Source organism: Chrysochloris asiatica, unplaced genomic scaffold (assembly GCF_000296735.1).
Source record: "Chrysochloris asiatica unplaced genomic scaffold, ChrAsi1.0 scaffold00041, whole genome shotgun sequence".
In the NCBI taxonomy this organism is placed as follows: Eukaryota; Metazoa; Chordata; class Mammalia; order Afrosoricida; family Chrysochloridae; genus Chrysochloris; species Chrysochloris asiatica.
The window spans coordinates 16,390,122-16,403,206 of NW_006408559.1; the positions used below are offsets into that span (position 1 = coordinate 16,390,122).

The following is a 13,085-nucleotide window of genomic DNA, read 5'->3' on the forward strand; positions in this document are numbered from 1 at the left end:
AACCCTCACAATCAGTCCTGATAACAATGATTCACTATTATGTCAAAAGAGACCTATCTGCGTCTCTTTTCATCAGCCCCATCCAGACAGATTGGATACTACTCACTGGAGATTCTACCTTCCTCCAGGCCTTCTGGATCTAGGTTTCCTCTTGAAAGCTTGTAAGCCAGTCACTTCTTGCCTTTGTAGACCCTCACCCGCCATTTTGGGTAGCCAATGTCCAAGTTGCCCATCCCTGTCTACTCTGTGTGTGGAGGGGTTTAATCTCCATTCTTGTACCTGTTGTGATGTATGGGTCTAGTTTCTTTTTCTGCAAATGGATTTCCAGTTTTGCCCACACCATTTGTTCCAGAGACTCTCTCTTCCCCATTTAATGTGTTTTGGTTCTTTGTCAAAGATCAGCTGGATGGATTTACTCCTGAGTTCTCAACTGTATTACATTGGCCTATATATCTTCAACTGTACTCGTACCAGGTTGTTTTGACCACGGTGTAATAGGTTTTGAGATTGGGTATTGAGAGGCCTCCTACTTTGTTCTTTTCTTTAACAATGCTTTGCTTATCCAGGGTCTCTTTTCTTTCCAGATAAAGTTGTTGTTGTTGTTGTTAAGAGCTGTCAAACACTTTCCGACTCATAGCGACCTTGTATAGGGTTTCTGATGAGAGGCTGGTGAGTTTGAACTGCCGACCTTGCAGTTCAAATCGATCTTGTGGTCGAGCACTTATCCTACAGTGCCACACCAGGATAGTTTTTTCATCTTTTTAAAGCAGGGGTGGAGAAATTTTTCTTCCAAGGCCCATTTGGATATTTACATCATTCCCATACAAAATTATCAACTTAAAAATTAGCCTGCTACAATAACCTAGCTACAGAGGGCTAGAGCTGAGAATGAAGCATCCAGTTGCTATGAAGTGAGGGGAGATACACAAGAACGCTGAAACTTGCAGATGGTACCCGTTTGAGCTTGCTTCAATGGCTGGATTATCAGAACTTGATTAGAGGAAAATAAACAATTTTGATAAAGGAAGCAAGTGTAAATTGCTACAATTTGATGAACTTGACCTATACTTATGGGTGTAATAGCTTAAAATACCAACTGAGGGAAGGAGCTAACCTATCATATCAAGGACCAAACCTATCCCCTCAGTACTCAGGGTTGAAAGGGACAGGCAATTTAGATGTTGACTGCCTAAAAGGGGTGGGTGGTGAGGAGAGATGAAGCCTTTGGGTGAGGTGGGACCTGTGAGGTGGGAGAGGGGGGACAGCTGTGATTCTGGGGCTGCTCCTGGGCTGGCTTCCCCTCAGGTTTGAGTTCTGATGGTTTGGATGAGTGGCTTGCTCACAGATAAAAGCTTCTGAAACTAGGCTTTAGCAGGGGTGGTAGTGGGAGGGGGGAGCAGGGCGCTGAGAGCATCCTGAGCTTTAGTGAGCTGAGCTGACTGACAGAAACATCTTTTAACTATAAATAATAGCTGTCCTGGACAACAGCAGTGGAAACTCAAGCCTGGTGGTAGGGCCCCTGGGGGTACCTGTTTTTTATTCTGAGGATTTTATTTCCTCCCAGTAAATGTAACAACCACTTTTAAAGAGGAGGTTGCGTAATCTATTTAAGATACATGATTTATCCAATAGAAAAATGGGTGTGGCTCAAACCCACCAGCCACTCCTTAGTCTTGGAAGGAAGTTTGCCCTGAGGGGACCCGACCACTTGCCTTGATGTCTCCTGGGCAAGCAACTTGCTTGTTCTTGTAGTAATCAGTCAGACTGCTGATATAGTTTTATATTTTTCCTGTTGGTCAGTGGCTGACTTTTAGAAAGTACATCACCAGGTCTTTCTTCCAAGGTAACTCTGTGGATTTGAACATTCAGCCTTTCAGTTAGCAGCTGAGCACATGAATGTTAACTGTTTTCACCACCCAAGGGCTTTAAAATAAAGGAAGAAGACTTCCCTTTTTGATGTTGGTAGCTTCCTGGTCTACTTACAACTCCTTCTCATGGAAGCCCTGTGACATGGGCCCCAATCAATCAAGGGGAGACCAGCTGCAAGAAGACTATGATCCTTACAGCTGCAAAGTTTCACACGGAGAAGAGAAATAGCTGCACCAAAAGCTTAGAACAGGAAATAATTTAGATCCAAACTTTTCTGAACAGTAATTGAAAGATCTATAAGGAAGCAGGGAGGGGGGTACTGAGGAGTGGCCGTTCTCAAGCTAAACTAATGGCTCACAATTATTTAAGTAAAGAATATTGTGTTTTAATTGATCTATGTCATGATGAGGATTTTTGTTGTCTTTACATTGAGGTGGAACCTATACTGAAGGCTGTGTTCTTTGACTTTCTTCAATATTTTAAGTCCTCTTTTCTTTCAGCAACATCATGATAAATGGAGAAAAGGTTGAAGTTGTCTAAGACTGCATTTTGCTTGGATCAAGTATCAACATTCATGGAAACAGCAGTCAAGAAACCAAATGATATATGTTGTTGTTGTTAAGTGCCGTTGAGTCAGTTCTGACCCATAGCGACCCTGTATAGGGTTTCCAAGGTGCAGCTGGTGAACTTGAACTGCCGACCTTCCAGTTCAAATGGCTGTGCAGTCTGGTGCATTAACCCCTAGTGCCACACTAGGACTCCATAAATGATGTATGTTGTTGTTGTGTAGTGCTGTTGAGTTGGTTCTGACCCATAGTGATCCTGTATAGGGTTTCTGAGGTGCATATGATGTATGTTGTTGTTAAGTGCCGTCGAGTTGGTTCCGACCCACAGCGATCCTGTACAGGGTTTCCGAGGCTGTAAATCTTTACAGGAGCAGAAAGCCTCATCTTTCTCCCACGGAGCAGCTGGTAGTTCCGAACTGCTGACCTTAAGGTTCACAGCCCGATTCGTAACCACTATGCTACCAGAGCTACCGTTATGTATTAATTAGATGTATAGCATTAGGTAAATCTGCTGCCCAATACCTCTTTAAAGTTTTGAAGAGCAAAGATGTCAGTTTGAGGACTAATGTGCGCCTGACGCAAGCCCTGATATTTTCAATAGGCTCATATGCATGCGAAAGTTGGACAGTGAATAAGGGAAATCGTAGAAGAATTGATGCATTTGAGTTATGGTGTTGGAGGAGAATATTGAAAGTTCCATGGGCTGCCAGAAGAACAAACCAATCTGTGCTGGAATAAGTACAACTAGAATGCTCTTTCAAAGGTAGGATGGTGAGATTTCATCTCTCATACTTTGGACATCATTATTAGGAGGGATCAGTCCTTAGAGAAGGACATTGTGCTTGGTAATGGAGGGTCAGTGAAAAAGAGGAAGACCCCAATGAGATGGATTGGCACAGTGGCAGCAGCAATGGACTCAAGCTTCACAAAGATTGTGTGGATGGGGCAGGGCCGGGCAGGGTTTCTGCTGGGTTTAAGTTCACTATGGGTCAGAATCGACTCAACAGCACCAAACAACAACTGATCTATGTTTAGGAAATTTTATGATTTCTAATTTATTGTTAGGAGCTCTGGTAACGTAGTGGTTACGAATCGGGCACGAACCTTATGGTCAGCAGTTTGAAACTACCAGCTGCTCCGTAGGACAAAGATGAGGCTTTCTGCTCCTGTAAAGATTTACAGCCTCAGAAACCCTGTACAGGGCTGCTATGGGTCGGAACCGACTCGACAACACTTAACAACAACAACAACAACAATCTATTGTTGGAGTCCTGGTGTGGTGCTGCGGGCTAACACGTCAGACTGCAAAGTCATTTGAACTGCAAGGTCAATGGTTCAAGTTCACAAGCTACTCTTTGGAAACCCTATACAGGGTCGTCATGGGTCGGAATCGACTTGCCAGCACTTAACAACAACAACAACAATAATCTATTGTTGTGGCTGAGTTTTTAGGAATCTGTTATTTTGGAGAAAATCATCATGAATCTTTAATAGAGACACCAGACTTTCAGGAATTCAGCAAACAAGACCGAAAACATCTCTGGGTGCAAGACATACCATGCAGACATTCCAATCATGTATGGTTCTGGGAGCGGGGGAGCACTAAGATGAAAGTGTCCATGAGCTCCTTCTTGGCATTCCTGAGCCGGATGCCAGAGTCTCTGCTTCAGTTATCGCAGCATTTGTAGAAAGCCTTGCCAACTCAGCCTCCTCAAACAGCCACATGTTGAGAGCATCTGCGTCTAAATATGCCAGTAATGCAATCTGTCAAGTGGTGACAAATAGGGATCATTTAAAGAAGGAATGCCACCATGCTCATCCATTCAACAGATACTTCTTGAATACCTATGACAAGGGGATGGGGTGATGAGACACAACCATTCTCCTTTGAAAGGACAATGTGAAGATACATCTTGAAAATATTATGGGTTTCAATATTGCAATAAAGCCAGGCACACAAACTTCTTGGTTTCCGTTGACACGAGACTGGAGTCCATGACATGATGCCAACCTTGGAGATCCAAAACAAGACATCTTTCAGGAGGCCATCGCCGGCCAGGCCTACCCAGGGCTCTCAGTCAACGCTATTCTGAATTACTTATGTTCCAAGGTGCATGCTCTCTTGTGTATTAACTTTATTATTTTTAACCACCAGAGGTAAGTGTTATATTAGCCAAGACTGTCCCGGGCCCTATATTTGTCCATAATATTTTTGACTCTCTGCCACTTTGGACACAATTATTTTGAGCATTCTATTTTGTATCGTAAGTCTCAATGACTCACACACACAAATGGTCTTTCTTTCACACACATACACAACTCACATACACACTCTTTCCCATTCTCACACATTCACACACATATGTACTCTCCCCCACTAATCTTTCTGACATACACACTCAAACACACTCCCAGTCTCTCTGTCACACCGTGTCATGCACACACACGTCTCTCTCACACTCACACACTCAACCTCTCACACATAGTCTCACACACATTCTTGCACACAATCATGTGTCTTACAGAGATACACACACAGTCATAACAGTGTCTTCTTGTAACATATACACACCTCACAATGCTCGTACACATATGTTCTCTTACATGCACACACTTTCTCACACACATACTCTCTCAACCCAACATACACACTACCTCTCTTACACACATGTTGTCTCTTTCTCACACACACACTCTGTCTTTCACATACAAATTCTGCAGCTCTCACAATACACTGTCTCACCTCCACTTACTCTCTTTCTCTCTCACACAATCTCTTTCACACATGTGCTCTCTCACACACTTGTACACACACTCTTTCTTACACAAACTCACATACTCACCCAAGTGCACACACACTCTTACATTCCTTCTGTCACATACAGCATTTCACACATTGTCTTGCATGTACACACTCTTACACACACTCTGACATACACACACCCTCTTTCTCCAGCATACTCATACACACGGTCTCACTTTTTGTGTCTTACACAATTATCTCTCTCTCTCTCAGTTTCTGTCTTTCACAGTCTCTGTCTGTCTCTCACACAGTCTCTCTCTCACACACATGCTCTGCAAACAATGGGTAAAGCACAGGACAGAGGCCAACACTGAGACTCCATCTGCTCAACTTGGGTCTCCACCAAGGGTTCCGGGAAATCCAAGTGTCATCTTCCAGGACAGCCTTTCCCTTTGGCCCTCACCCCAGAGCACATTACTGTACCCACCTCCAGGTGTCTCCCAGGGAGCACAGCGGCAGGCCCTGGTGCAGATGAGTCACCCAAAGCACTGGAATCTCTGCAGCATGGTTCTCATTCCAGCCTGACCACCCCTGCGGACCCTGTCCACCCCCACGCCTGAGCTCAGCCAAGTCCCCGGGCCTAAAGATGGAGGTGCAGGCTTGACTCCAGCCCCTGTGTGGCCCCATCTAGGGCCTCTTCCAGGATGATCTCATCCAGTTTAACGGCTTTGAACACCACGTCACTGTAGATGACTCTGCCGGTAACTCCAGCCCTACCTCTTCACTGAGGCCCAGACTTCATTTCAAAAGTCTGCATCATGTCTCAACCCAGAGGCCCAACAGGCTTGTCTAGCTCAACACAACCAAAGCTGAATTAGTGACTTCCCACATGTGACTCTCCTCTGTCTCTTTTGTCTCAGTAAACAGCTCCATACTGGCCCCATCTCCCCCCATGGGCTCCACACACACACACACACACATACTCACACTCTCTCTTACACACAATTCCTCTTACATATACATACTTTTTCACTCACGCTCTCTGAACACACACGTAATCTACCCCCCCCACTATCTTTCTCTCACACACTCTGTCTCTCTTACACACTGCTTCTTTTGCACACCATGTCACTACACTGTACACACTCTTTGTCTCTCTCACACACACCATTTCTCCCACACTCAGAGACCCAAGTGGAGCAGCTGGAACCTCAGTGTTGGCCCCTGTCTTCTTGAGCTTTACCCATTGTGTGTAGAGTGTGTGTGTGAGACAAAGAGACTGTCATTCACACACTCACACATGTTTCTTCTCTCCATTCCACACACACACAGTGTGCTCCATAAGTGACTCTTTTACGCACACACTTGCAAGCACACACTTCCTTTCTCACCCACACATGTTCTCTGCATTCTTGTGCTCTCATTCCGGCACGGTGCCTTTCCCGTCACCTCTCAGCATTTCCAGGGCTCCCTCCTCTTCCATTCAGCCTTTGTGGAACTTCCTTTGGGGCCTGACTTCCTTCTGGCCAACAGATCATGATGGAGGGGAGGGGTCTTCACTCCCACAGTTGGTATGGAGACTCGTTTTGGCAGACGCCCTCTAGGGTAGACCCTCTAGACTATTTGGCAAAGAGTTGCAGGTGGCCGTGGGAACTCTGTTGCCTTGTAACTGCAGAAGATGGATTTTCACCGAGGCTGAAAATTATTTAAGTTTTAGAATCATTCATGTCTCAGTGACCACGGAAGATTTAAGAAGAGATGTGAACGGAAAGATAAGAGGCCCAAGTCTTAGATCCGGAAGGTATGGCTGCACGAAGTTGAGTTGGACATATAGAAAGCCGTGTTTACCAGAGCCGCCTTCTCCAGCTTCTAGCTTTGCTATTTAGTTTATGAGTCTTTGGGTGATGCAGACAGTGCAGTGCTTTGCTGCTGACTGAAAGGTTGGAGGTTCCAGCCCACCCAGAGTCTTCTCAGAAATAAGGCCTGGAGACTTACTTCTGAGAAATCAGTCTCTGAAACCCTAAGGACATTGGGTTTTTTGTTTTTCTGGTGTATGAACTTGCTGCCTCTAGGTCTGCAGCCTTGAGAATGGTCTGTAGGGGAGAGGCTGTTCCCAGGGAATAGGAATTCCAGAGAAGAATAAGTCACAGATACCCCGACAATTCCAACTGTGGCAGCAGTAGGCAGGCAAAATGGGGAGGCAAGTCAGGGACCTGGGGCAAGCCATGGTTACCCAGTCTGGGGACATGTGCATCCTGACTGGGCCTGGCTGCTGCCTTCCTCCTTGTCTGAGCGCGCTCCTTCCCTGGAGCCTGGTTGATGCAGAACTCTGGTGCTCAGCCTAGCCTTCTCCCCATACAGACCCAGAAAGGCTGGGTCTCAGGGTGGCCGTGGGATGCAGCCGGGGCTCTTGGCTTTCTTCAGGCTGCTAGTCATGTTGTTGTGCCTACCGGGCATCGCCACAAATGGCTTCATAGTGTTGGTACTGAGTGGCAAGTGGCAACTGGTGCATCTCAGCCTGGGTTCCTCGCAGTTCTGCCTGCAGTGGGTGGGCCTGGCCAACAAACAACGTCTACGACACACTGCACCTGGTGCAGTACTCGAGCGGCCTGTGCGCCAACACTTCAGCCTACACTGGGACATCCTCAGTACAGCCACCTTCTGTCTGGGCACCTGGCTTGGCATGCTTTTCTGCGCCAAGATCACCGGCTTCGGCCACTCTGCATCCTCTGGCTGCAGGGGAGGCTGCCGGCCTGAGTGCCCTAGTTGTGTCTGCGGTGGTCACCCTCTTGTTCTTCTGGGGGAACCACATGGTGTACCAGAGGTTCTTGATTGGGCACTTCGAGGGGAACAAGACCTACCAGGAGTGGAACCATAGGCTGGAGATGTATTATTTCCTGCCCCTGAAGCTGGCCACGCTGTTCCTGGCCTCTAGGACTCAGCTCATCAACTTCCCTCCTGAGCACAGGATGCGGTAACTGGCTCCGGGGCCTGCAGGACTCTCGTGCCCAGGTGCCCAGGAGCGCACTCCACTCCCTCATCTCCATCCTGGTCCTGTATGCACTGCCCTTCATGTCTCTCATCATTGATGCGGCGGACTTCTCCTCTGAGAGCGACTAGTACTGGCTGCAGCAGATTCTCATCTATCTGTTTATCTATCTGTTTCTCCCCTTCATCCTCCTCCTAGGCAACCTCAAGTTTCCAGCTGTGTGCCTGCAGCTACTTCTGCCGCCCAGAGTGTTCTGGGGGAGCTAGGTCATGGGGTACTTAGCTAGACCCCCCACCCCAAGAAGCTGGTGCAGGTTGCAGGACCACAGCCCGCCCATGGAAATGTCACCTTGGGCAGAAAGTGTTACTGGTTGAGAAGGATCTAAACCTACTGCCAAGTCAATTCGGACACTTAGAGGCTCTAGGACACAGTAGCCCTGCCCAAGGCTTCCCAGGTTGGCAGTCTCTGAAGATGCAGACTGCCTCATCTCTCTCCCACTGAACCACTGGTGGGTTAGAACAGCTCACCTTTCGGTTAGCAGCCGAAGTGCTTAACACATTGCATCACCAAGACTCTTCTTGAACCTCTGTGATCTGCTTCCTCTCCCAGTGATGCCATTAAAATGGGGCTGAGAGTCCCAGGGAACCTGTACTGCCCAGGCCTTATTGTGGGTTACTCTCTGTTTTCCCCACCTGTGTTATCTGGATGAATGTGGGATACTCTGTTTTCCCCTCTGTTAGCTAGACGATTGTGAGTTGCTCTCTGTTCTCCATTTCTGTTATCTGGGGTCCTGCTGCTAAGGTCATGGTTGAATGTTCCAGCCCCTCTGAGAAAATGTGTGTGCTGATGGGGTGCAGTGATCTTGGGGGGCAATATAATGTGAAAGGGAGAGGCATGAAGGGCACCTTCCCCGGGTGGAGGTACGTTGCTTCTTTCTGAATCTGGAGAGTTTGCTTCCCATTTCTGATCACAACTCCGCCCCCTCTCCTTTCTCCTGCATGGTTCCATTCTTCTGTCTTGCATTTTTCTTTTTCTGAAGTCAGAGTGTCAGCCAGACCTTTTCCATGTTTGTGATTCCTGACACACTGGGAAGCACTCTCTGGGCCTTTTTTTTTTTTTTTTTCTTTCCCCAAGCAAATGTCACAAAGTCACATCTGCATTGAATAAACATGTAATTTTCATTCTGAAAAACACTCAAGAATTTCACTTCATTTGTATCTAGAAACTAATTTTTTTAAAGTACTACCCTATTAAATTTCATGTTTTAATATTGCTTTAAAGTGATTTGCTCCAATTACAGTGGAAATTTTTTAGAAGCAAATTTGGAGAAAATTTTAATTGGATTTGTGTGCCTCTGAAGCAGATTCAGAAGGTTTTGCTATAAAGGTATCAATGTGCAAGTTTCAACTATTTTTCCAATGTGGCACTGGTGGTGCAGTGGGTTAAGTGTTGAGCTGCTAACTGCAAGGTCAACAGTTCAAACCCACCAGCTCTACTCAGGACAAAGATAAGTCTGTCTGCTCCCAAAAAGATTCATTGTTGTTAAGTACCATTGAGTTGGTTCTGACTCAGAGTGACCCTGTATAGGGTTTCCTAGGAGCAGCTGCTGAGTTTGAACTGCCGACCTTGAGGTTCAGACTGACCTTGCAGTCTAGTGCATTATCCTACAGGATCACATCAGGACTCCCATCAAGATTTACAGTTTTGGAAATCCTAAAGAGCACTTCTACTTTGTCTTATAGAGTTTTCTGAGTCAGAATTGGCTAGACAGCAGTGGATTATATATATATATATATATATATATAATTTTATGATATATTATATTGTTAAGTGCTATCTAGTCAGTTCCAACTCATAGTGGCCCTTTATAGAGTTTCCAAGAAGCAGCTGATGGGTTTGAACTGCTAACCTTGTGGTTTTCAGACCAATACTGATCCTATAGTACCACACCAGGAGTCTACTGTATGTATATATCTTCAAAACCCACTGCCAATGACTCAATTCTGACTCACAAAGACCTGTACAGGATTTCTGAGGCTGTATATCTTTATGGGAGCAGAAAGCCTCATCTTTCTTCTGAGGAGCCTGTGGTTCGCAGCCCAGTGCCTGTCCTATACACTACCAGGGTTCCTCAGTGTGTGTATATACAGACCTCAAATATAGCACGTGAGGTGGGGCTTGATGGAAGGTTAAGGAGAGGCACCGTGCAGGCCTTTGTCAGTAATAACACAGAATACTGGATGAAGGTTCAGAGGATGGTCCAGGAACTACATACAAAGGAATATTTACAAGGATCGAAGGCTTACTGCTTCGGGATTTGTAGCAGAAGCAAGAAAGGTGGTGTTTTCTGATCTGTGGCTACTGGTGGTCCCAGAGTGGCCCTCTTGGCCGTGATGGAGCTGATACAAGAGCAGGGAGGACTCCTATCATAGGGGTCTGGCTGATCGTTGGAGATAAAGTCATGAACGGTGTTTCCCTAGTTCATTTGTCTCTCTCTTTCTGTGTACCCTTACTTTGGTGACTAGAGGGGGTGTCTTAGCCAGTGGGAACCCCTCTGCCCCTGGAGGGTTCTACTATAAGATAAGCACTATAGGATAAGCACTGGACTGCAAACCACAAGGTCTGCAGTTCAAACCCACAAGCTGTTCCAAGGAAACCCTGTACAGAGTTGCTATGAATAGATCTGCTCAGCAACAATCACTGGGCCCAAAACAACAGAAGGAGAAGGAGTCAACAGGAACTGCTTAAAATGGGAGGGTCTCCTAAAACCAGAGCCGGCCCTAGGCTGTTCCTCACTGGGAGAAACACCTGGACGGGCTTCAGGAAAGGTGAGAGAGACCCACAAAAAAGGAAAAAGGCCAAAAATGAAATCTTGAGTTGTGTCATAAGGAGCAACAGTAACATCTTGAAATTTTTCAGGTGGCCTTGAAGCTAAGAAGCTGAAAAAGGGACGTTGACATCGATCGTAAACTTTAGTGTCCAATCTATTTTTGTTTTTGTTTTTTTTTGTGTGTGTGTTTGTTTTGGTTTGGTTCCCCTTTTACATTGGGGGGGGGGCTTTTTATCTCCTTACATTGCTCAAGTAGAGACAATTGTGGTCATATAGCCAAACTACAGTCACACCTTATAAAATTCCACCATCCAGGAAAGATCCTTACGAATCGGGCTGTGAACCTTAAGGTCAGCGGTTCGAAACTACCAGCCGCTCCACAGGAGAAAGATGAGGCTTTCTACTCTCGTAAGGATTTACACCCTCGGAAACCCTGTACAGGGTAGCTACGGGTCGGAACTGATTCGACGGCACTTAACAACAACACAACAACATACACCAAATAGATAGGCAACATTTGCTAAAATTACTCTGAGTTGAGAAAAAAAAAAAAAAAAAGAAAGAAAAGGGAAGCCCATGTCCTGAACACATCTACCAGGAGGCAATCAGAAAGCTTACTAAAACACTGACATATATTCCTCTAATTATTAAAAATATATCTAATTATTGAAAATGCCCCCAAAGCAACGAAAAGTCTCAGCTCATGTCCAGAAACAAGATAGAGTATCTGAAACAAATTAGCTAGAGACAGACCTAGACTTTCCATTGGAAGGAGGGTAGGCTTTGAAACTGCCTGAGAAGGAATTCAGGAAAATGATATTGAGGTTCATCCAAATGCTCCACAGAGGGGATGAGTAAATAAGGAAGAAGTCAGGAAAGTGCTACAGGAACAATCAAACAAGATAGAGGTAGCACTGGAAACAATTCAAAACCTGCAAAAAAGTCCAAAAAATGACAACATTAAAATGATAAAGAAACTGGTAAGAAAGAGCACCAAAAACATGAACTCAGCACAGGAAGGTGTGTATAACAAAGAAACCAGCAACACTACACACAAAAAAACAAAAAACAAATGTAATGACAGCAATGAATTCATAACTGCTGATAATGACACTGAATGTCAATGGATTAAATGCACCAGTCAAGAGACAGAGAGTGGCAGAATGGAGAAGCAAACAAGATCCTTCAATAAGAGACTATCTATAAGAGACACACCTTATGCACAAAAACAAAAACAGATTAAAAGTTAAAGGATGGGGAAAAACACACCAAGCTAATTGCAATAAAAAGCCAACTGCAGTGGCAATACTAATCTCTGAGATAATAAACTTTAAGCCCAAACCCAGCAGAAGCTATAAAGAAAGACATTATCTCATGATTAAAGGGCCGATTGAACAAGATGACATAACCATAATAAATATCTGTACTCCCAATGAAAAAGGTCCAAAATATATAAAGCAAATTCTAATATATTTGAAGAAAGAAATAGAAAAATCTACAATAATAGTGGGAGAGTTCAATACACCACTTTTGAAAAAGGATAGAGCAACCAGAAAGAAACTCGACAAAGACACAGAGGAACTAAACAACACAGCCAACTGGACCTCATAGAGGTGCACAGAGCGTTCAACCCAACAACAGCACAATACACATTCTTTTCCAGTGCACATGAAATATTCTCCAGAATAGACCATGTGTTAGGTCATAAAACAAGTGTCCATAAATTTACAAAAATCAAAAGAGTTCAAGGCATCTTCTCAGACCACAATGTTATAAAATTAGAAATCAACAAAAGTCTTAGTCGGAGGTATAAGGCAAGATAGGGAAATTAAAGGCATCCAAATTGGCAAAGAAGAAGTAAAACTCTATTTGCAGAAGATATGATCCTATACACAGAAAATCCCAAAGATTCAGCAAAAAAAACTTACTAGAACTTCATTGAAAGATTCAGCAAAGTGATAGGGTACAAGGCTAACATACAGAAATCAGTTGATGTGTCTGTACTAATAATGAGAGCTCTGAACAGGACATGAGGAAAGCAATACCATTTACAATAGCTGCCCAAAGGATGAAATATTTAGGAATAAA

At 44.8% G+C, this 13,085-nt stretch overlaps 1 protein-coding gene across 1 annotated transcript in view; it reads left to right on the top strand.

Moving 5' to 3' along the window:
- Positions 1–8,298, top strand: part of LOC102818989 (taste receptor type 2 member 60-like) — a 31,949-nt gene extending 23,651 nt beyond the window's left edge. Inside the window, exons 2-4 of the mRNA XM_006861280.1 lie at positions 5,870–5,939; positions 7,918–8,152; positions 8,199–8,298. Of these exons, the coding sequence (XP_006861342.1) occupies positions 5,870–5,939; positions 7,918–8,152; positions 8,199–8,298 (405 nt within the window). The remainder of the gene's footprint in view (positions 1–5,869; positions 5,940–7,917; positions 8,153–8,198) is intronic.
- Positions 8,299–13,085: the final 4,787 nt, after the last annotated feature.